We start from the raw sequence: 25,392 nt of genomic DNA, 5'->3' as shown, positions 1-25,392 counted from the left end.
TATCAGGGCTAACCCTACCCCACCACCCCTGCCCCCGCCCTTTCCATTCTCCCTATCTCTTCTAAAAGTGAAGTATTTTGAATAATTAGTTCCCAAATATGGTGACTCTGCAACCACATCTCTGTAATGGCTATTAGATCAAACCTATGAATTTCTATCTGTGCTATTTCAACCCTAGCTGCTCAAACTCTCTCAGCAGAACTTAATTCCTAATTCTACCTGTCATTGGTTCCTACATGGACCACGCTAACAGGATCGTTCCCGTCCCACTCCAAGCTCTTCTCCAGTTGCGAGGAGATATCCTTTACCTTTGGCACCAGGTGAAACTCCCAGTCACGGCTGCAGAAAACAGCATCTATCCCCCTGACAATACTGCCTCCTAACACTACAACATTCCTTTTCACTCCCCCTACTTGAATGGCCTCCTGTACATGATGCCGTGGTCTGTTTGCTCATCTACCCTGCAGACATTGCCCTCATCCACACAGGCAGCAAGAACCTCGTACCTGTTGGATAAGGGCAAAGGCTGAGGCTCCTCCAGCACTGCACCTGCGGTCTCCTTACCAGCCTGAGTCGCAGTCACACCCTCCTGTCCCTGAGCACTAACCAATCCTGTACCACTACCTAACCTAAAAGGTGCAACTGCCTCATGGATCAAAGTGTCCAGGTAACTCTCCCCGACCCTAATACCCCACAATGTCTGCACCTCGGACTCCAGCTCAAAACTCTGAGCTGACATTATTTGAGATGCTACACTTGCTGCAGGTAAGGTTGTCTGGGATCACGATGCTCTCCACAAACTCCCACATGCTGCAGTTGTGGCATACCACCAGCATTGCCATCCAAATATATCCTGGTTTTATTTATTTAATTAAATGAAAGCTTATGTATTTAATTAACTTACCTTATAGTTTAGTTTTTAACTAATTACTTAATCTAGTTTATGTTATAGGTAGATTAAATTAAATATTTACCTGTAACACAAACCACTACAACTATTGGACGCAAGAAGCAGGGACCTCCTTCTCCCTGCACCAAATTCTCACTTTCTCCAAATTTTCTATTTTTACACTCTGTTTAGGTACACTCCATTTAAGACAAATCTGTGCATCAGCAGATACTGTTGACTTTTATACACTTTTGAGCCACATCCAAATTGCAAGTGCTGACTCAGCTTCCTGCTCAGAATAATAAGCCCCTATTCAGGCAAACACATACAGCTTTCCCACTCCCAGTGGAGAGCCTCACTGGAAAATTATGCAGCTTCCAAAATGTGTTCCCAGTGGCGATGCTCTACACCGAGGGCACTGACGTGGAAAGTTTAGCCACTAGCTCCTAGTAAATTATGTAAAAACTTAGAGATGATGTAACAGTAAAGCAAAACAGAATTGGCAGCAAGGCCTCTAGATGCTTCAGTAAAACAGACTGGGGCCGAAATTGCACCCCCCCCCCCCCTCTCTATAAGCTCCATTATTGCCTCTAATAGGCGGGAATGGAACGGAGAGGCCTTACCGACTGGGGACAGACGGATGGACCCCCGGGCCGAAATTGCCCCCGGGCCGAAAGCAACGGGATCGGTTAACCGCACTGCCCGTTTTCCCGCCACATTGGGTACGCGTTGACCCTTACTGACCGGCAGCAATCCCCATTTTGACCCACACGTGGGAGCGTTGCAATCGATGCCACTGACCACTTTCCCCAGCGAAGAGCTGTCTGTGGTTAGGCGGCACGTCCACCCTTAAAGGGGAGGTCGCGCTGCCGGCGACTCCATGTTATTTTTGATTGTCGGCCGACTGCCAGATCAGGCCGACAATTATGCCCACGGGTTTGACTGGGCCGCCAACATGCAGCCTGCCATCACCTCTTGGGTGCCAGGCTGCTGGCCCAGCTAAAACCCTCCCTGGTGGCCTAGTGGACCTAACTAAAATCTTTGCAGAGTTCACAGCGGCTCTCCCCTTCAACTGAAGGGGAGGGACGTTGTGACGAATCAGTGCAACCTGGTACGTCTGCGTCGCGCTGACATCATCAGCACGGCGCTGACTGGTCGGGACAGTCACCAACTGCAAGGGCACTTCCGCCCGGAATACCGCTCCGACCAAAAAAAAACAATGGTGAATTTCTCCAGTATCTCCACCCCAAAACATTTAAAAGCGGAAGGTGTGCCCCATCTGGAGCGCGGCTAAATTTCGGCCCCACTGTATTTCCATTCATATTACAGGTTTTATTCCAGGTTCAGCTCTGTATGGCCTTCCAGAAAGCAGAACTATGAATGCAATTCCATTCATTGTACACCTCAATCTTTGTTGGCTTAATATCAGTTCCTCTGACCAGTATTTGGCCAGGGGAAACTTTGGAGACATGACAGGAAGTGTGTAAATGTCATTTTCATATGACAGCAGCAAAAACGCAGTGAGCCTATTCCCATTCACCTCAATAACATACTCTGAAGTATATTTTTAAAATGTGCACATTCCTATCAACAAGCTGACACTGTGAAAGCAGTGTCATATGACTTTGATGTTTAGTTGGACAATACCCAGTGTGTGAAATTGCATTCGTTTCAAGCATTTTTGATCACCTGTTCTTGGAATGTGAGTGACACTATGTCTAATGTAGTGTCAAATCATGCTGAATTAGTGCCCATTTTGTGGTGTGGGCCCATGCCTACTAGGAATTAGATCACAATTATTCAAACACATTCCACATCGTGTTTTGTTAACATTTTGAAGTAAAAATGGTAGGATACTGAGAAATGTAGAGGACCAGAGGGACCTTGGAGTACAGGTCCACAGATCTCTGAACACAAGAACATAGGAACATAAGAAATAGGAGCAGGAGCAGGGCACCTGGCCCCTCGAGCCTGCTCCGCCATTTAATAAGATCATGGCTGATCTGATCATGGACTCAGCTCCACTTCCCTGCCCGCTCCCCATAACCCTTCATTCCCTTATCGCTCAAAGATCTGTCTATATCCGCCTTAAATATATGTAATGACCCAGCCTCCACAGCTGTCTGAGGTAGAGAATTCCATAGGTTTACAACCTTCCGAGAAGAAATTCCTCCTCATCTCAGTTTTAAATGGGCGGCCCCTTATTGAGACTATGGGCCCAAGTTTCCACATGATTTGCGCCTGATTTTTAGGAGCAACTGGTGGAGAACGGACTATCTTAGAAATCGCAATTCTCCACATTTTTTTTTCTGCAGTTCTAGTCAGGTAGAACAGTTCTACTTTGGAACAGAATGTTTTCTTCAAAAGGGGACGTGTCCGGCCACTGACGCCTGATTTCAAAGTTTCCACAGTGAAAATGTACTCCAAACTAAGTTAGAATGGAGCAAGTGAAGATTTTTGTCGAACTGAAAAAACCTGTTCTACACAATAAAAAATCAGGCGCAGGTTACAAATTAGGCGTCCAGATCGAGGTGGGGGGGAGGGGGGGGGGGAAGGGAAGTCATTAAATTCTGCAATAAATCCTTATTTATACTTCTACAAATATTATACAAATAAATCCAACCTGAATAAACATTTATAAGCAAAGAAAAGATTAAATAAACCATCTTCCTACCTGTGTGAAAGTGCTTCAGCCAGGGAGAATTCTGCAGTCAGCCTGAGGCGCCCGTTCTTCCCGCGGGGCGGGGGGGGTGGGGGGGTAGGAGGCGCCCGTTCTTTCCCGCGGGGGGGGGGGGGAAAAGAGGCGCCCGTTCTTCCCGCGGGGGGGGGGGGGGGGGGGGAGAGGCGCCCGTTCATCCCGCGGGGGGGGGGGAAAGAGGAGGCGCCCGTTCTTTCCCGCGGGGGTGGGGGGAAGGAGACAGTGAGAAGGCTGCAAGTGCTGATGTGCTGATGGCAATGTGCTTTTATTAAAAAAATGTTAAAAAATTAAACAGCTACAAAGAACTACAAAAATGGCCGAGTGCCAATGTTTTTTTCACACTGCGCGTGCGCGAACGCTCCAACGCGCACGCGCAGCATTGCCAGCAGGAAAAAAACAAATTTAAATAGTACCCGCCCCCTGCCACTGACAAAATCGGCGCGAGTGTAGGCTCTGCCCCCCTGGGCGCTGTGCCAGGCAGACATGGAGCTGCAGAACGCTCCAGAATCGCGAGTTTTTTTTAGGCGCCGTTTTAGGCGCGAAAAACGGGTGCCCAGCTCGGAGGGGTGCCCGTTTTTTATCGTGTGGAAACTTGGGCCCTATGTCCCCTAGTTTTAGTTTCCCTATGAGTGGAAATATCCTCTCTGCATCCATCTTGTCGAGCCCCCTCATTATCTAATATGTTTCGATAAGATCACCTCTCATTCTTCTGAACTCCAATGAGTATAGGCCCAACTTACTCAACCTATCTTCATAAGTCAACCCCCTCATCTCTGGAATCAACCTAGTGAACCTTCTCTGAACAGCCTCCAATGCAAGTATATCCTTCCTTTAAATACGGAGACCAAAACTGTATGCAGTACTCCAGGTGTGGCCTTACCAATACCCTGTACAGTTGTAGCAAGACTTCTCTGCTTTTATACTCCATCTCCCTTGCAATAAAGGCCAACATTCCATTTGCCTTCCTGATTATTTGCTGTACCTGCATACTCACTTTTTGTGTTTCATGCACAAGGACCCCCAGGTTCCTGTGCACTGTAGTACTTTGCAATTTTTCTCCAGTTAAATTATAAGTTGCTTTTCTATTTTTTCTGCTAAAGTGGATAACCTCACATTTTCCCATATTATACGCCATCTGTCACATTTTTGCCCATTTAATTAGCTTGTCTATATCTCTTTGCAGATTTTTTGTGTCCTCCTCACAATTTGCTTTCCCACCCATCTTTATATCATCAGCAAACTTGGCAGCATTACACTCGGTCCCTTCATCCAAGTCATTAATATAGATTGTAAATAGTTGAGGCCCCAGCATCGATCTCTACGGCACCTCACTAATTTATTTGCCAACTGGAAAATGACCCATTTATCCTGACTCTCTGTTTTTTGTCAGTTAGCCAATCCTCTATCCATGCTAATATGTTACCCCCAACCTCGTGAACTTTTATCGTGCAGTAACCTTTTATGTGGCACCTTATCGAATGCCTTCTGGAAATCCAAATACACCAAAATCCATTGGTTCCCCCCTTATCTACCCCGCTCGTTACATCCTCAAAGAACTCCAGCAAATTTGTCAAACATGATTTCCCTTTCATATAACTATGCTGACTCTGCTTAATTGAATTGTGCTTTTCCAAATGTCCCGCTACTGCTTCCTTAATAATGGACTCCAACATTTTCTCAACGACAGATGTTAGGCTAATTGGTCTATAGTTCCCTGCTTTTTGTCTGCTTCCTTTTTTAAGCAGGAGCATTACATTTGCGGTTTTCCAATCCGCTGGGACCAACCCCAGAATCCAGGGAATTTTGGTAGGTAGCAGAACAGGTAGATGAGGTGGTTAAGGAGGCATACAGGATATTCTACTTTACATAGGATATATGGCACAGAAACAGGCCATTCGGCCCAATCAGTCCATGCCGACATCTATGCTGGACTCCACTCCACTCCATTTTATTAGCTGAGGCATAGAATATAAGAGCAGGGAGGTTATGCTTGAACTCTATGTATAAAACACTAGCTAGACCACAGCTAGAATTCTGCATACAGTTCTGGTCACCATTTTACAGGCAAGATGTCACTGCACTGGAGCGGATACAGAGGGCCATTTACAAATTTGTTACCAGGAGTAGAGAACTTTAGCTGTGAAGAAAGACTGGAAAGGCTGGAGTTGTTTTCTTTGGACAGAGGAGGCTGAGGGGAGAATTAATTGAGGTGTATAAAATTCTGAGGGCCAGATACTAAGTTGGGTGGCAGTGTGAGCTGCGAGGAGGATGCTATGAGGCTGCAGAGTGACTTGGATAGGTTAGGTGAGTGGGCAAATGCATGGCAGATGAAGTATAATGTGGATAAATGTGAGGTTATCCACTTTGGTAGTAAAAACAGAGAGACAGACTATTATCTGAATGGTGACAAATTAAGAAAAGGGGAGGTGCAACGAGACCTGGGTGTCATGGTACATCAGTCATTGAAAGTTGGCATGCAGGTACAGCAAGCGGTTAAGAAAGCAAATGGCATGTTGGCCTTCATAGCGAGGGGATTTGAGTACAGGGGCAGGGAGGTGTTACTACAGTTGTACAGGGCCTTGGTGAGGCCACACCTGGAGTATTGTGTACAGTTTTGGTCTCCTAACTTGAAGGACATTCTTGCTATTGAGGGAGTGCAGCGAAGGCTCACCAGACTGATTCGCGGGATGGCGGAACTGACAAATCAAGAAAAACTGGATCAACTGCGATTGTATTCACTGGAGTTCAGAAGAATGAGAGGGGATCGCATAGAAACGTTTAAAATTCTGACGGGGTTAGACAGGTTAGATGCAGGAAGAATGTTCCCAATGTTGGGGAAGTCCAGAACCAAGGGGTCACAGTCTAAGGATAAGGGGTAAGCCATTTAGGACCAAGATGAGGAGAAACTTCTTCACCCAGAGAGTGGTGAACCTGTGGAATTCTCTACCACAGAAAGTTGTTGAGGCCAATTCACTAAATATATTCAAAAAGGAGTTAGATGTAGTCCTTACTACTAGGGGGATCAAGGGGTATGGCGAGAAAGCAGGAATGGGTACTGAAGTTGCATGTTCAGCCATGAACTCATTGAATGGCGGTGCAGGCTCGAAAAGCCGAATGGCCTACTCCTGCACCTATTTTCTATGTTTCTATAGAGTGGATAGGAAGCACCTATTTCCCTTAATAGAGAGGTCAATAACTAGGGGCCATAGATTTAAAGTAATTGGTAGAAGGATTAGAGAGGAGTTGAGGAGGCATTTTTTCACCCAGAGGGTGGTGGGGGTCTGGAACTCGTCACCTGACGGGTAAAGGCAGAAACCCTCATCACATTTAAAAAGTACTTGGATATGTATTTGAAGTGCCGTAACCTACAAGGCTGCAGTCCAAGAGCTGGGAAATGGGATCAGGCTGTATAGCTCTTTGTCGAACGGCACAGACACGATGGCCAAATGGCCTCCCTTTATGCCGTAAATTTCTTTGATTCTATATATATTGACCATGAGAAAAGTGTGTCTGTTTCTGAAGAAAGAGGGGATTGTAGGATATTGTAAGAAGAGAGGATAGCCGGATTGAGATCAACTAAAAAGGGGTGGGCTTATTGGTCTAAGTACACTTTCATTTTTTCCAAAAAATTACTTGTTGCTATTAATGTGTATAAAAGATATTTTAAAATTCTATTTGTTAATACAGGGTAGTTTCTTACCTCAACAAGCTCGTTACTCCAAATATTAGTATCCAACTTCAGACTACGAATCTTGGAAATATTCGATCCCAACGATCGATGCTGACCTGTTTCAAAGAAACAAATGTATATGTGTCTATGTATATAAAGAGAAATATATGTTACAAATACTTGTTTAGATTGACAAAAGCTGGAAAATCAGTATTTACTCAATTGTTTAGTGTTGAATAGTGGTGACTCAGTTGGTAACACCCTCGCCTCTGACTCATGAGGTTATGAGTTCATGTCCCACTCCAGAGACTAGAGCATAAAAATCTCGGCTGACGCTCCAATGCAGTACTGAGGGAGTGCTGCACTGTCAGAGGTGCTATCTTTGGAATGGGATGTTAGACCGAGACCCTGTCTGCCCTCTTAGGTGGATGTAAAAGATCCCATGGCAGTATTTCACAGAGGAACAGGAAAGTTATCCCCGGTGTCCTGGCCAATATTTATCCCTCAATCATCATAACAAAAACAGATAATCTGGTCATTATCACATTTCTGTTTGTGGAAGCTTGCTGTGCGCAAATTGACTGCCACATTTCCTACATTACAACAGTGACTACACTCCAAAAGTACTTCATTGGCTGAAACTTCATTGGACATCCGGTGAAAGGCGTTATATAAATGCAAGTCTTTCTTTTTAGTATTTATAATTCATGATGAATACTCCCAAGTGTAGTTAAAACTGTCCCAAGTTAATAGAATGCATTTACTTATGTAAAGGAGTGTATTTCATTTCAATTTCCATATGCAGTATGGATCCTAATTCCTTTTGCTAGTGCAATCACCAGCTTTCAACTTCAGATTCCAAGAAACTTACATTTTGTCCTTGTAAATACAAAATTGTGCTAAATTCTTCTTAGTAGGCATTTTATTTAATAAAGCGGTAGAAATTGGCCTCACTTTAGCACCTCTAGGAGGGTGATTAATGGGATGCTAAGGGCTTACCAACCGGACGGGGCAAAATCACCAACGTCCTCGTTCTCTTGTGCCCCATAGATTGTGACATCATCCGGTCGCTGCGCGGCGCCCAGTTATCACCCCAGATGTAAAATTCGCTTCCAACCCCTGCAACATCGTGGGCGTCAACAAGGCAGCTACAGGAGGTGTTGTCACCTCGACTGACCGCTTTGGGAGCCCAAATTAAAGACAGTGGTGGTCAGGTAAACCAAAATTGAATAACGTCCCCAGTGTGCTGTATTTTAATTTTTTCCAACCGCGATTGATCAGCCCTGCACGTTCAGAGTGCTTGGGGCTGCTATTCACATATCGCAGGTGCCGTCGACAACCTTTCCCAGCCTTAGCCTTCAATGACTGTAATATTGGCTCTTGCCTGTGAAACAGCAACGCTACATAGAACATTGTGCAGCATTCTGCTGCTACCGACCCTCTCGCTCCTTTTAGCACTCTAAGGGAAGTGGTGGTGCTTATTTAGTGCTTCAGTTCCCTCTTGGAGCGCTAAACCAGAAGTTTCCGTCGGAATCAATTGTGTAGCGCCCACCGATACTTTTGCGCTCCCGCAGAAGTTGGCGCTATGCAATTTCTAGCCCAAAATGGCTTTGTTTACAAACCACCAAATTGCTAATTCTACTCTGTGCTCAAGGAGTTGCTTTAAATATTTTTACTGGAATAAGAAATCAAAATTATATTTTCCATATTCATTAATAAAAACGCCCTTGAAGATTCTAGGGTGTATGATTCAGTTTGTGGAGGGTTTATGAATAAATGTGATATTCTTGTGCAAATATTTTTATGTTTGCTATATGCTAAACTTTATTTTCAGCGGTTTACAGTGGGGTGCAAAGCATCGCCACGGTGATTATCACTGACTTTTGTGTTGCTATAATATGACTGTGTCATTTCTCTTGACAGAGTATGATTGGAAAGAAAAGTTGAAATTTGGGAAAAGGTTTTTTCTAATATGATTGATGAAAATGGAAAATAACTTATTCGAAAAGGAGAAAAATACAAGTGACTGAAAGGGTTAACCAATCAGGAAGAACAAAATTGCCCAAGGGCTCAATGATCACAATATCAACAAGACACTCAACAAGCATGACAGGCATTCTGGGGTAGAGTTTCCGCTTTAGGTGCCATCAGGAAATGGTACACAAAATGCACTGGTTTGGTTACAGATCAAGTTTTCAACAAAAATCATTTGAATAATCACAAACATAAAACCTTTCATGAACCAGCACAATCATACAGCATAATAGAAAGTAATCTTGTTTTTTCTTTCCATTGAAAAGTATTAATTGATGTATTTAAGAGTCAGAACCTGGTCCAGTTTTATTAATGCTGCTGAAAATGGGTTTATCATAAAAAATAAGCATTTTTGATAAGAATGTCCAGTCCTCTACCTGTGAGTTACAAAAATCACTGAAAATGACTTAAAAGAAACTATACTGAACCATGTAATAGTTTCATTGGTGAAAGAAGATCAAGATGTCGAATCAGTTTGGGTGGAAATAAGAAATAATAAGGGTAGGAAGTCACTGGTGGGGTAGTCTGCAGGCCCCCTAACAGTAGCCACACTGCAGGACAGAGTATAAATCAAGAAATAATAGAGGCTTGTAAGAAAGGAATGGCAATAATCACGGACAATTTTAATCTTCATACTGATTGGACAAATCAAATTGACAAAGGTAGCCTGGAGGAAGAGTTTAGAGAGTGTATGCAGGATGGTTTCTTAGAATATGTTGTAGAATCAACAAGGAAGCAGACTGTTTTAGATCTGGTAAAGTGGAACAAGTCTGGATTCATTAATGATCTCGTAGCGAAGGATCCTCTTGGGAAGAATCATCATAGCATGGTAGAATTTGAAATTCAGTTTGAGGGCGAGAAAGCTAGTTCTCAAACTAGTGTCATGAACTTAAATAAAGGTAATTACAAAAGTATGAAGGCAGAGTTGATTAAAGTGGACTGGGAAAGTAGATTGAAGTGTAAGATGGTTGATAAGCAGTGGCAGACATTTAAGGAAATATTTCATATCTTTCAACAAAAATATATTCTAGTGAGAAGGAAAGACTATAAGATAAGGGAACATCATCCGTGGCTAACTAAGGAAGTAAAGGATGGTATCAAATTGAAAACAAAGACATACAATGTTGCGAAAACAGTGGAAAGCCAGAGGATTGTGAAATTTTTAGGACAACTAAAAAAATGATAGAGACAGAAGATAACTTATGAAAGTAAACTAGCAAGAAATATAAAAACAGACTTGGATGAAGGGACCGAGCGTAATGTAACCAAGTTTGCTGATGATATAAAAATGGGTAGGAAAGCAAATTGTGAGGAGGACACAAAAAACCTGCAAAAAGACATAGACAGGCCAAGTGAGCAGGCAAAAATTTGGCAGATGGAGTATAATATTGGAAAGTGTGAGGTTATGCACTTTGGCAGAAAAAAAATCAAAGAACAAGTTATTATTTAAATGGAGAAAAATTGCAAAGTGCTGCAGTACAGCGGGACCTGAGAGTCCTGGTGTATGAAACACAAAAGGTTAGTTTGCAGGTACAGCAAGTGATCAGGAAAGCCAATGGAATCATGGCCTTTATTGCAAAGGGGATGGAGTGTAAAAGCAGGGAAGTCTTGCTACAGTTATACAGGGTATTGGTGAGGCTACACCTGGAATACTGCATACAGTTTTGGTTTCCATATTTAAGAAAGGATATACTTGCTTTGGAGGCAGTTCAGAGAAGGTTCACTAGGTTGATATCGGAACTGAGGGGGTTGACTTTTGAGGAAAGGTTGAGTAGGTTGGGTCTTTACTCAATGGAATTCAGAAGAATGAGGTGTGATCTTATCAAGAGAGAGAGATATTTTTGAGCGATAAGGGAATAAAGGGTTATGGGGAGTGGGCAGGGAAGTGTAGCTGAATCCATGATCAGATCAGCCGTGATCTTATTAAATGTCAAAAACATAGAAACATAGAAAATAGGTGCAGGAGTAGGGCCTTCGGCCCTTCAAGCCTGCACCACCATTCAATAAGATCATGGCTGATCATTCCCTCAGTAACCCTTTCCTGCTTTCTCTCCATACCCCTTGATCCCTTTAGCCGTAAGTGCCATATCTAACTCCTCTCGAATATATCCAATGAACTGGCATCAACAACACTCTGCAGTAGGGAATTCCATAGGTTAACAACTCTCTGAGTGAAGAAGTTTCTCCTCATCTAAGTCCTAATTGGCCCACCCCTTATCCTAAGATTGTGTCCCCTGGTTCTGGACTTCCCCAACATCGGGAACATTCTTCTTGCATCTAACCTGTCCAGTCCCGTCAGAATCTTATATGTTTCTATGAGATCCCCTCTCATCCTTCTAAACTCCAGTGTATAAAGGCCCAGTTGATCCAGTCTCTCCTCATATGTCAGTCCCGCCATCCCGGGAATCAGTCTGGTGAATCTTCGTTGCACTCCCTCAATATCAAGAACCTCCTTTCTCAGATTAGGAGACCAAAACTGAACACAATATTCCAGGTGAGGCCTCACCAAGGCCCTGTACAACTGCAGTAAGACCTCCCTGCTCCAAAACTCAAATTCCCGAGCTATGAAGGCCAACGTAACATTTGCCTTCTTCACCGCCTGCTGTACCTGCATGCCAACTTTCAATGACTGATGAACCATGACACCGAGGTCTCGTTGCTCCAACCTATTTCCTAATTTGCCACCATTCAGATAATATTCTGCCTTTGTGTTTTTGCCCCCAAAGTGGATAACCTCACATTTATCCACATTATACTGCATCTGCCATGCATTTACCCACTCACCTAACCTGGAGTGCATAAGGGATGGTTTTTTAGACCAATATGTCGAGGAACCAACTAGGGGGGAGGCCATCTTAGACTGGGTGTTGTGTAATGAGAGAGGATTAATTAGCAATCTCGTTGTGCGAGGCCCCTTGGGGAAGAGTGACCATAATATGGTGGAATTCTGCATTAGGATGGAGAACGAAACAGTTAATTCAGAGACCATGGTCCAGAACTTAAAGAAGGGTAACTTTGAAGGTATGAGGCGTGAATTGGCTAGGATAGATTGGCGAATGATACTGAAGGGGTTGACTGTGGATGGGCAATGGCAGACATTTAGAGACCGCATGGATGAACTACAACAATTGTACATTCCTGTCTGTCGTAAAAATAAAAAAGGGAAGGTGGCTCAACCGTGGCTATCAAGGGAAATCAGGGATAGCATTAAAGCCAAGGAAGTGGCATACAAATTGGCCAGAAATAGCAGAGAACCCAGGGACTGGGAGAAATTTAGAACTCAGCAGAGGAGGACAAAGGGTTTGATTAGGGCAGGGAAAATGGAGTACGAGAAGAAGCTTGCAGGGAACATTAAGACGGATTGCAAAAGTTTCTATAGATATGTAAAGAGAAAAAGGTTAGTAAAGACAAACGTAGGTCCCCTGCAGTCAGAATCAGGGGAAGTCATAACGGGGAACAAAGAAATGGCGGACCAATTGAACAAGTACTTTGGTTCGGTATTCACTGAGGAGGACACAAACAACCTTCCGGATATAAAAGGGGTCGGAGGGTCTAGTAAGGAGGAGGAACTGAGGGAAATCCTTATTAGTCGGGAAATTGTGTTGGGGAAATTGATGGGATTGAAGGCCGATAAATCCCCAGGGCCTGATGGACTGCATCCCAGAGTACTTAAGGAGGTGGCCTTGGAAATAGTGGATGCATTGACAGTCATTTTCCAACATTCCATTGACTCTGGATCAGTTCCTATGGAGTGGAGGGTAGCCAATGTAACCCCACTTTTTAAAAAAGGAGGGAGAGAGAAAACAGGGAATTACAGACCGGTCAGCCTGACATCGGTAGTGAGTAAAATGATGGAATCAATTATTAAGGATGTCATCGCAGTGCATTTGGAAAGAGGTAATATGATAGGTCCAAGTCAGCATGGATTTGTGAAAGGGAAATCATGCTTGACAAATCTTCTGGAATTTTTTGAGGATGTTTCCAGTAGAGTGGACAAGGGAGAACCAGTTGATGTGGTATATTTGGACTTTCAGAAGGCTTTCGACAAGGTCCCACACAAGAGATTAATGTGCAAAGTTAAAGCACATGGGATTGGGGGTAGTGTGCTGACATGGATTGAGAACTGGTTGTCAGACAGGAAGCAAAGAGTAGGAGTTAATGGGGACTTTTCAGAATGGCAGGCAGTGACTAGTGGGGTACCGCAAGGTTCTGTGCTGGGGCCCCAGCTGTTTACACTGTACATTAATGATTTAGACGGGGGATTAAATGTAGTATCTCCAAATTTGCAGATGACACTAAGTTGGGTGTCAGTGTGAGCTGCAAGGAGGATTCTATGAGGCTGCAGAGCGACTTGGATAGGTTAGGTGAGTGGGCAAATGCATGGCAGATGAAGTATAATGTGGATAAATGTGAGGTTATCCACTTTGGTGGTAAAAACAGAGAGACAGACTATTATCTGAATGGTGACAGATTAGGAAAAGGGCAGGTGCAAAGAGACCTGGGTGTCATGGTACATCAGTCATTGAAGGTTGGCATGCAGGTACAGCAGGCGGTTAAGAAAGCAAATGGCATGTTGGCCTTCATAGCGAGGGGATTTGAGTACAAGGGCAGGGAGGTGTTGCTACAATTGTACAGGGCCTTGGTGAGGCCACACCTGGAGTATTGTGTACAGTTTTGGTCTCCTAACCTGAGGAAGGACATTCTTGCTATTGAGGGAGTGCAGCGAAGGTTCACCAGACTGATTCCCGGGATGGCGGGACTGACCTATCAAGAAAGACTGGATCAACTGGGCTTGTATTCACTGGAGTTCAGAAGAATGAGAGGGGACCTCATAGAAACGTTTAAAATTCTGACGGAGTTAGACAGGTTAGATGCAGGAAGAATGTTCCCAATGTTGGGGAAGTCCAGAACCAGGGGACACAGTCTAAGGATAAGGGGGAAGCCATTTAGGACCGAGATGAGGAGGAATTTCTTCACCCAGAGAGTGGTGAACCTGTGGAATTCTCTACCACAGAAAGTTGTTGAGGCCAATTCACTAAATATATTCAAAAAGGAGTTAGATGGAGTCCTTACTACTAGGGGAATCAAGGGGTATGGTGAGAAAGCAGGAATGGGGTACTGAAGTTGCATGTTCAGCCATGAACTCATTGAATGGCGGTGCAGGCTAGAAGGGCCGAATGGCCTACTCCTGCACCTATTTTCTATGTTTCTATGTTCAAGTCACCCTGCAGCCTCTTCGCATCCTCCTCTCAGCTCACACCACCACCCAGTTTAGTGTCATCTGCAAACTTCGAGATATTACACTCAATTCCTTCATCTAAATCATTAATGTATACTGTAAAGAGCTGGGGTCCCAGCTCTGACTCCTGCGGCACTCGACTAGTCACTCACTGCCATTCTGAAAATAACTTATTTGTCCCGACTCTCTGCTTCCTGTCTGCCAACCAGTTCTCTATCCACTTCAGTACATTACCCCCAATACCATGTGCTTTGATTTTGCACACCAATCTCTTGTGTGGGACCTTGTCAAAAGAGAAGACTCGAGGGGCCAAATGGCCTACTCCTGCTCCTATTTCTTATGTACTTATGTTCAACCTGCTCAACCTTTCTTCATAGCACAAACCCTTCATCTCAGGAATCAACCTCATGAACCTTCTCTGAACAGCCTCCAATGAAAGTGTATCCTTCCTTAAATATGGAAACCAAAACTGTACGCAGTACTCCAGGTGTGGTATTACCAACACTCTGTCCAGTTTTAACAGGACTTCCCTACTTTTATACTCCACCCCTCTTGCAATAAAGGCCAAAATTCAATTTGCCTTCCTGATTACCTGTTGTACCTGCACGCTAACTTTTTGTGTTTCATATACTAGAACCCCAAGATCCCTCTGTACCACCGCATTTTGTAATCTCCTCCCATTTAAATGATAATTAGCTTATTTATTTTTCCTATCAAAGTGGATAATCTCACATTTTCCCACATTATACTCCATCTGCCACATTTTTGCCCACTCACTTAGCCTGTCTATATCCCTTTGTAGATTATTTGCATCCTCCTCACAACTTGCTTTCCCACCTATCTTTGTATCATCAGCAAATTTGGCTACATTGCATTCGGTCCCTTCATCCAAGTCATTAATATAAATTGTAAATAGTTGAGGCCCCAGTTGTGTCACTGATACTGTGACACCCTACTAGTTACAGTTTGCCAACCTAAAAATGATCCATTTATCCCGACTCTCTTTTCTGTTAGTTAACCAATCCTCTATCCATGCCAATATATTACCCCCAACTCCGTGAACTTTTATCTTGTGCAGTAGCCTTTTTCTATGGCATCTTATCGAATGCCTATACTCATTGGAGTTTAGAAGACTGAGCTGTGATCTTATTGAAATATATAAGATTCAGAGGGGGCTTGACAGGGTAGATGCAGAGAGAATGTTTCCCCTCGTAGGGGAATCTAGAACCAGGGGGCATAGTTCCAAAATAAGGGGTTGTCAATTTAAAACAGAATGAGGAGGAATTTCTTCTCTCAGAGGATTGTGAATCTTTGGAATTCTCTACCCTAGAGAGCTGTGGAGGCTGGGTCATTGAATGTATTTAAAATTGACTGATTTTTGAAAGATAAGGGAGTCAAGCGTTATGGGGAGCAGGTGGGTAAGTGGAGTTGAGACCAGAATCAGATCAGCCATGATCTTACTGAATGGCGGAGCAGGCTCCAGGGGCCAAATGGCCTACTCCTGCTTCTATTTCGTATGTTCTTATGTGATGTACACTGGTGAATTTCTCAGTAAACTAACTATTTTTTATATATGAAAAAACATTAAAAACATGCCTAAGAAAATTGGTGCAATTACCAGAACCAGCACAACCGGTGAAATCTCGCAATTTCAACCTGGGGGCGAGACCAGTTCAGTGGTCGGGTCCTGATCTGGTGAATTGAAACTTGAACCGGCGTATAATATCGCAGTAAAGATCAAGTGGCTTTGGGCATAACTAACTTACATTTGGCTGGTTCGGCTGATTCTGCCTGGAATATGCTGATATCACTGGCAGAAACTCTACCCTTAGAAATTTTATCATAAGGCAACCACTGGTAATTTCCTTGGGGATCCCCAGGTCAGCTGTCCTAATTTTGTTGGAAAGCCAGTTTATGCTGGATTCTGCTGATCTTCTGCCGAAGTTACGGCAGTCCATTGTGAGAAGGTGCAAGGAAATTTCAAGCAAATACATTTGCTCAACCAAAAATAGGGTTCTGATTAATTCACAGTCACAGAACAAGAAAAGCTCCAAGGTCTAGAAATTACAATATGCCGGAAACCTGCCAGTGCCACAATGGCCTGAATTTAACAGCTGCCCGAAATGATAGCGCAGGCAGCACAAGTATTTTGGTGTTGCTTGCTAATTTATATTAGCGCAGCGCTAAACCTACTGTGCAAAGCAAGTGGGTTTTATGGCGCTACTCTCAGCAGAAGGCCCAACGTAGCATAGCGTTCCCAAGGCAAGAGCACCGTTGTCTTAAAGGCTGTACTTTTAGAAAGCAGTGTTGGTCCCTTGAAGGAGAACTGCCTTCTAAAATGAAAAAAAAATAAAATTCATTTAAAATAGGTAGTTTTTAGCCCTTACAGCTCAACTGCCTACAAAAAAAAATAAACATTAAAAATAATTCCCAAATGACAGTCCTCAGCTCTTGAAACTGAATTACCTTCCACACCTAAAAAAATGGTTAAAAGTGCTTCAGCCCTAACACAAATGGCTCAACAAACAGGGAGGAGGCACCCTTGGTCGCGCACGCAGTACTCCAACTAGGTGCAGGGGGTCAACACTGGAAGAGAGGTCCTCTACCCACAGGGGCCAGGAGGTCCTCCAGAAAGAACAATGTGGGACCAGATCACCAAAGCCGTCACTGCAGTAGTGTTGCCCCCACCACCTGGTTCCAGTGCCCAAAAAAGCTTCATGACATCAAACCAATGGTCAAGGTCAGTGAGTTCATCATCATAAGCTGTCTCCTACCAACTGCACCACTAGCCTCACAGACTACTCATTGCAATGCCAGCCCCCCCATATCCCCACTCCCCAATCACTAAGCTACCAACAATCTCTACCAAACACAAGGCACAACTCACATTCCTAGCTTTGCCTCACCTCCTTGGAGGAGATGGTGCTGGCAATATTTGGCAGGGACATGACTGAGCCCTTGATCAGTGATGGGACTGAGAGGATACAAGATGCTGGTATACTCATATGTTATCTTCCTTCTCGCATACACCTCTTGCTTTCCTACCCACCCCTCACCACAACTCCACCCTTATACCTTCCTCATTTCACACAACTAGGAAATGCAGCCTGCCCAGCCAGTGGTTGACCAAGAAGTGGGAGAGGAAAGCGAAGAAGAAGGAGACGAAGAAACACAGTCAATTAATTTCACACTCCCAGCCACCAGCTCCTCAAGGTTGACCAGCAAAGCCATTTGCAATGTCCCCTACTGAAAGTCAGCAGCCTGCCACCAGCCATGCTATGGCCACTGGGGAGCACTGCGTGACATCAGTAGGATAGGCAAAGGCATACACAAGACAGACACTAAGCGAATGCACAAGGGTGATCAGTTGATTTCTTGATGGTATATTGGATGGATAGATGTATAAAGTTCGATTGAAAAGTTTGCTTTGTGGTGGCTTTTATTTCAGCATTGTTAATAAATAGTCCAAAAGCTTAAATATAAACTTACCTGAAAGATGTATGTGTCCCTTTAAGAAGTGCTGACAGCATCTCTGAAAGGCTGTTTCACACACATTTTTCTGAGCATGCTTAGGACCCAATGGTAAACTCAGCAAAAAGGTAGACGTTTACAGACATGGCGTTAACCCGACATTGCACGCTGACTGGAGACCCACTCTGCTGATTTACATTTCTGGGGCTAGCTGCAGCGCTATTGGCTTCCCCAAAATGGTGGCGGCCAAGACCTGTGCCGTAAACAGACAGAAGTGAGACGGCCGCTATTTTTTTTTCCCAAAACAGCCCTTAATGGCCAGCAGTAAGACTGCAAATTTCGAGGCCCAGAATTACTAAATGAATGCAAATTGGAATACTTTCAACAGTACAAAATATGATACTATGATTTGAGCTATTTCTCTTTGTCCTCTTTCATTACCTGCACATTTTTTGCAGACGATAACGCCTAGATTGATGGATGCCCATTCAGGATCAGGTGCGCGACAATCTGCACAGTTTCTGTTAGACTCATTGAACCAGATCTTCTCTGCCACTTCATAATCTGAGAGGCTTTCTGCTATCGATCCTTGCATAGCTTCAATCCATTCTTGTTTCTCTCGCTCAGATTCTGCTGTGAAGCTGAAACATTGATTTTTCCATTTCATTTTTAATTATTCAGTCTTATAGTACAAATAAAGCCAAATTAACTAGCTGGATAACAAACTGGGACGAGCTGTACCTCTTTTAAAATGGCAATATCTTATGACCAGCTTGATACAATAAAGGAATATAAGCACCATTTATAACATATAAATCCTATAAATATTTAAAAAGATGCTATAAATAATTAGGTAATCTGGGAAGTCAGAAGTATTGCACTTCCTCTATACTTTTTGGCACTTACAAGAACTTAAAACATACACTGCCATTATTTATAATACTGTTGTATGTGGAACAATGGTATAACACTCATTAAATAATGTTTGAGCTAGAACATTTGAGGGTCCTGGCACATAGCCAAGACACAATTCTGCAATAGAATTGTTGTCCATTTCCCTAATAAGAACCACAGTCCATCACAGACATCTGCTAAAGGTGAATGTTTCATTTTTATGACCTTTTTCACCCTTTTTTACCCTAGACTAAACCAGCTCTCATATCTTAGCTTACTCTCATGAGTGAGTCCCAACTCCCCATTGTTTTGCATTTGTCCAACATTGCCCAAGAGCTAGCTATGCTTTTGGTAACAAACTGTTTAGTCATTGCTGGGTGGTACTGGACTATATTATGTGTCCACTGGATCTCACTTCACTCTTTAGAAGTCTTAGAACATCACAAATGAACTACTTCAGGTTTAAAATATGAAACAAATGTTATAAATTAATGAATAAGCACATAATGCAACAATGTTATTTTTATAAATCAAGAGTTATATATTTGCAGTAGAAGGTATTTTACACAACTAAGTAGACAAAACAATAAAAAGAGACTGTGGATTTTAACTGTCCGGTCTGATGGGAAACCCATGGCAATGGGTCAGTCGCTCATTTTACACCCTGCCCAATATTCCTTTCCATTACTGTCAATGCAAAAGAAAATCGGGCGGGATGTACAACAGGAGGCTGATCCACTACCAGCTGTTTGACGGCCCTGCCAATGTTTCGTTCCACCACTCTGAGAACAGGGCTAAACTTTCCAACACACTCCGTATTTCTCTCCTCTTTCCACAAGATCAATCTGTCTTTTCTAAGATTTTCAAATATCCTTTTAGCTTCTCTGAGATTTTTGTATTGTCCATCTCATAGGATTTTCCAAATGCCAACTATTGCCCAGAATAACTCTCTTTCTTCATCGCAGGAAGTAGTTATTGGAATTCAGGTATTCTAAAAACTAGCTACTCAAATTAAAAATGGAACTGTCAGCCAAATACAAACTGAACCAATCACAAAATCTGTACATATTTGAACATTCTGCGTTAGACTCCCTCTCAAGTCTGCTACCAGGTGACTAACAACAAGCTTCACAATACTATCAGGATAGGCTTCATTGGCTCTATCTAAATGTTTGAATTGGCACAATAGTTGAATTTTATAAGGCAGCCATCAAACCAGAATCTGGACAAAAGCACATAATTGTTGATACAGATGTACAGCTCTCCCCTGACTGTCCACTCCCACAAAACCAATTCCAGACAAACAGTAGCTAAACCTTGCACAGGCATATGTCAAAATCGGCTCAACACATAATGGGGAAAAAATGTTAATGCTCAAAAGAGCAGAATAAAGTGTTATAATTCAAACAATGTAGGAATTCCTGGCAACATAGTCAGAATAGGACATCAGGTACTCAGAATCGGGTTATTTTGAAGGAGTTTTGAAAATTGGATCATAGAAGAACAATTCCAGATGCTGGCTTGCATACATAGCTGAAACCAGTCCCTTTACAGTCCCCTCTGACAGTACAATTGTAGACCCATGTTTTCATCAGTCTACTATAGTGCCACTGAGATAAGTGAACTGGTTTTACTACTGTACTTGTAGTGCCCCGGCACACACATTGCTCTCCTGTAACCGAAACTACAGAAACAAAGCACAAAAGGACCTTTAATTGATTTCTTACCGTAGATAAATAAGTCATCTTCACACAAATCTTGTTCCTTATAAACAAAGTAGGTTTCTCATTGCAAGCACTCCACATGGACACAAATGTGTTGATTTTGACTTTTGGGTGACTGATCGGCAGAGCGCACTAGCCGGCCGCCTAGTCCAGTGCCCAAGAGGCCGGCATAATTTTGAGGGCCCCTCATTTAAATTTGGCAGACGAGCTGTGGGGCGGCAAGCAGGCATCCAGCTTACCGGATTGAGGTGTCTAGATCAGGACGGGGCATCTGCCAGCAAGGTAAGTTACAAGGGAGATGGAGGGGAGGGGGGGCAGTCCTGGGGCAGAAGCAGCCCAGATGATTTTCGGCAATCCCAGAGGCCCATAAAAAATAATTTAACACTTCCCTTTGGCGAGCCTCTTCCTTTCCATCATCTGTGGACGTTCCAACTCAAAATGGCAGTAGAGGTCCTATTTATGTATTTCCATAGTAAAAGGCACCAGAGGTGACCATGAAAGCTGCAGAATTGTTTAATAATTTAACTGGTTCACGAATGTCTTTTAGGGCAGGGAACCTGCCATTTCTACCCAGTCTGGTGTACATGACTCTCGCCCCACATGACATGGTTGCCCTCAGGGATATTGTGATAAATGCTTGTTTGTCACCATAGCCCACATCCCAAGAACAAATATTGAAAAAGTGTTTGTAGTGGCAATTTACTGACTCTATTCTTCTGAGGTTACACAAATTTAGATATTTCCGTAGAATTTACATCCAGAAATTCAGTTCAGTTAGCCACAGCTATCACATTGCAAATACTGGTTGAAGTCTGCAATAAGGGAGTTTCATTCCTAATACATACATTATGGAGCCCAATAGGATTACAGAACCTTAGTGCACAGATCTCAAGGGTACCTGATGTGAAGGAAGCACATTTCCATTATTAATTGTGCCACTGAGCATGTTTAGTGTGTTAATTAAGCAGTCTCACACTTTCCCATCTTCTTTCTTATTAATTTTATTCCATCAGCCTGTGGTTGAGATAGTGATGCTGTACAGTGAATATACATTACTGATCATCTCTTGCTTCTTTTTAAAAATCAGGAAATACACTGGGCTGTTATGTCATTTGTAAAGAATGGAACCAGTATGTTGCCGTAACAGAGCTACATTTTTGATGAACGCAGGAGTGTCTAGTAGAATAGAATAAGGTGCTGAATTAGGTTCTGAGGAGAGATGATCGTACATTCTGTAATCTACACACTTGCTTAAAGAAGTAGCTATTTTGTTTCAAAGCAGTGTAACAGTCATTTTTCTTAAGCAACCATTTGCTCTAGTCTCAATACATGTCAATAGAAGTGAAACATTAAAAAAAAGGTTTAGTTTTATGTACCTTTCAAAATCACACTTTGCTGCTACACCCACAGAGGAAAAAAAATAGGTTATTCATAATATCCAGTTCTAGTTTACAGATCTGGAAATTATGGGCAATTTCTATTAACTTTTCAGAGCTGCACAATTATGGTTGTGTTACAATTGGCACTGAAGTCTCAAAGCCCCTGATGCACATTACTTCTGCAGTGAGCAGAGTACAAGCATCACATAGATTTATTTTCAGCAAATGTACATTATATACAGACCCTGGATTTTACTGCTTCAGGAGTTCTTACCCATCTTAGCCCCAGTTAATTTCTTTCCTGAAATAATTATATTGCTCCTCTAGCAGTTTTGCTGTTAATGTACGAAGATGCCCATTGCCGCCCCAGTATTAATGCAAAAGTGTAGCAGAAATTCTGGTAAATGGACAGATTTTTATGTTTTCAGCTGTGAGATATATGTAGATAAAAATCATTTAGGAACATAGGGCCCAAGTTTCTTTCGCGCCACAAAGTGCGCCTAAAAAAAACTCACCTATTCTCCGGCTCCCTGCAGGTCCTCTGGAGCTGGGCGTAGCGCAGCATGAGCTGTGGGGGGCGGAGCCAGGTCCCTGCGCTGAAAAGAGTGCCGGGACCTCTGCACATGCGGGCTACAGTGGGCGCGCATGTGCAGTAGCTCCAGGCGCCCAAAACTGTGGGAGTGGCCCGAAGCACGCAGCCCCTAGCCCTGGCCGAATGGCCTCACTGGGGCTGCGTGCATAAGACTCTTCCCCCGCCCCCCCCGGCGACCCGACCTCCGCAACTCTCTCCTCTCCCCCGGACCCTACCTGTAATTTCTTCATTTCTTTCTTTCTTTCTTTCTTTCTTTTTCTTTCCTCCCCTCCTCCCCCTCCCCCCCAACCCCCACCACCCTCTCCCCCCCACCCCCGCTCCCCCACCACCCCCCTCCCCTCGCTGTCAGAAACACAGACATTGACAGACAGAGAGTGAGAGACACACACACAGACAGACAGAGACACACTGGGGGAGCCGTCCCAGCATGCTGTTGGAGGACTCCCTGTGCTGCAGTCGGTAAGTAGAAAATGTTTTATTTATTGATTTTTTAATTTTTTTTATTTTTTATTAATTTTTTTGGATTGATTTATTGGTTGATTTATTGATGTATTTATCATTTATTATTGATGATGGCTCTTTATTTGTAAAACTGAAGTGTTTAATGTTTGTAAACTTCCCTTTAAACCCCCCCCCATTCCCTACGCCTGATTTGTAACTTACGCCTGATTTTCTAAGTGTAGACAATGTTTTTCTGAGCGTACAAAAATCTACACTTACTCCATTCTAAGTTAGTTTGGAGTATGTTTTCACTGCCTAAACTTTCAAACCGGGCGTAAGTGGCCGGACACACCCTCTTTTGAAAAAAAAAAATCTGTTCCAAACTGAAACTGTTCTAACTGACTAGAACTGGAGCAAACTAAATACCGAGAATTGCAATTTCTAAGATACTCCATTCTAAACCAGTTGCTCCAAAAAAACAGGAGCAACTCAGGCCGAAACTTGGCCCCATTGGAATATACGAGATAGGAGCAGGAGTAGGCCATTCGGCCCCTCAAGCCTGCTCCGCCATTCGATAAGATCATGGCTGATCTGATCTTGGGCAGCAAATATCCGCAATTTAAAATGCATAGTGCAACAGCATGGGGCCCAAGGCACAAACACAAATCAATGGAATTGCATTGTGTGGTTAGGATATATATTTTTATTAAATTATATATTTTGGGGTCAAATGTTGTGTTCATCAAGAAAGATGGTTTTCATTTTGAGCGCGCAGTGTGAGCACCAAGCACTCCCAGGTCAAGTATAGCATATTGTTAGATGTAAAGTTCTCCATCAGCCTTGGCTCAGGGGGTTCAACCCCAATTCCAAGTAATTGAGTACATAATCTTGGCTGACACTTCACTGTCGGAGGTGTCATCTTTCGGATGTGATCGCAAAAGATCCCATGACACTATTCGAAGAGGGGCAGGCAACTTCTCCTATTGCCCTGCCCAATATTTATCCCTCAACCAACAATGCTAAAAAAGATTGTTTGCGGGACCTTAGGGTATGTATGCTGGCTGCCGCACTTCCTTACATTACGGCAGTGACTACACTTTAAAAAGTACTTAATTGGCGAGGTCGTGGAAAACCCTGTATAAATACAAATTCTATCTTTTTTTTCTCTTCATCGTGCACTAGCAAAGGGGCCTTGATCCCAATTTCTAAACAATGGTGTGTCTCTTCAGCAGGATAGACTACCACCATTAGTTTCATTGGATTACATAAATGAAATCTGTCAACATCTGTGTGTATTCAAAAGATTTTACCTGAAGTTTCGGAATGGAGTAGATAATTCAAAACCTTTCCGATCAACATCTTTGACTGTTGCCACATTTGTGTGAACCATTGTAATACCAATTCCACCTTTAAAATCCTTTAAAACAAAAATATTAATAGTTAGCACTTCCTTTCTAATATAATATGATACTTATCTAACAGCTTTACATCTGACCAACCAACCCAATTTCCTAAAACATAAGTAAGTTCAGCATTTAATCACATGGCTTTGACGATTTTGTGTAAGCTATATTGAGACATTACAGCCTTAGTGTATGGGTCAACACTGCTTCCAAAATATGATATAATTTCTTAGGAAATAGCTCAAAGCCCATGTATTAGAACAACTACTTCCAGATACTGTGCAGCTCAACAGAATTTAATTATTTGGGGTTGCTTCATCAAGAGCACCACTAACAGCAGCAATAAGTCCAATGTCCTGTTTGTACTACCCTCTGAGATGCAGCAGTATAGACAGGAGGAGCGAGAGAGTGACATAGCATATGTTCCAAATATTTAATATGATTTATTTCAACATATCAGTAATGAACAAAACATGAATTAAAAAAGGCTATTTTGCCTATCTAGGTTCCCATTTAAGTTCATATTGGGAGGGAGGAAGGAGGCAAAATATCCATAAAATTAGTTTGATCAAGTAGCTATTATTAAGACATGGTTGCAGGGTAGCCATGGTTGCAAACAAAATATGCCAGGGTACTTGACTTTTAGAAAAGATAGGCAAAATGGAAAAGGGGAGGGGGGTCATAGCCCGAATAATAAAGGAAGAGATAAACATCGAAATTTACAGGGCAGAAGGATTCCATTTCGGCTCATCGTGTCCGCGCCGGCCGACAAAGAGCTACATGGCCCTCAATCAGCAGTCCTGAAGATTCCAAATAAATCTATGAACAATGAACAATGGCGGATAGGTAAAGAGCATCCAGCCCAATCAGTCCGCCCCCCACAACCCCATGTATCCCAACATTTTACACTCCACCCCACGCGGAGCCATGTGATCTCCTGGGAGCGGTAAGAAAACAG

At 43.1% G+C, this 25,392-nt stretch overlaps 1 protein-coding gene across 2 annotated transcripts in view; it reads right to left on the bottom strand.

The window, feature by feature from the left end:
* The window catches only part of arap2 (ArfGAP with RhoGAP domain, ankyrin repeat and PH domain 2), a 598,549-nt gene that overhangs the window by 330,514 nt on the left and 242,643 nt on the right, over positions 1-25,392 (bottom strand). For both annotated transcript variants that reach the window (XM_070870551.1, XM_070870553.1), the window contains exons 10-12: positions 24,342-24,448; positions 18,443-18,642; positions 7,288-7,373 (exon numbers count right to left, since the gene is read on the bottom strand). In XM_070870551.1, coding sequence (XP_070726652.1) covers positions 7,288-7,373; positions 18,443-18,642; positions 24,342-24,448 — 393 coding nt within the window. The remainder of the gene's footprint in view (positions 1-7,287; positions 7,374-18,442; positions 18,643-24,341; positions 24,449-25,392) is intronic.

The sequence above is a fragment of the Pristiophorus japonicus genome, chromosome 2 (genome assembly GCF_044704955.1).
Source record: "Pristiophorus japonicus isolate sPriJap1 chromosome 2, sPriJap1.hap1, whole genome shotgun sequence".
Taxonomy (NCBI): Eukaryota; Metazoa; Chordata; class Chondrichthyes; family Pristiophoridae; genus Pristiophorus; species Pristiophorus japonicus.
Note: the sequence above shows the minus strand (reverse complement) of the source record. Positions and strands in the feature narration are given on the sequence as shown.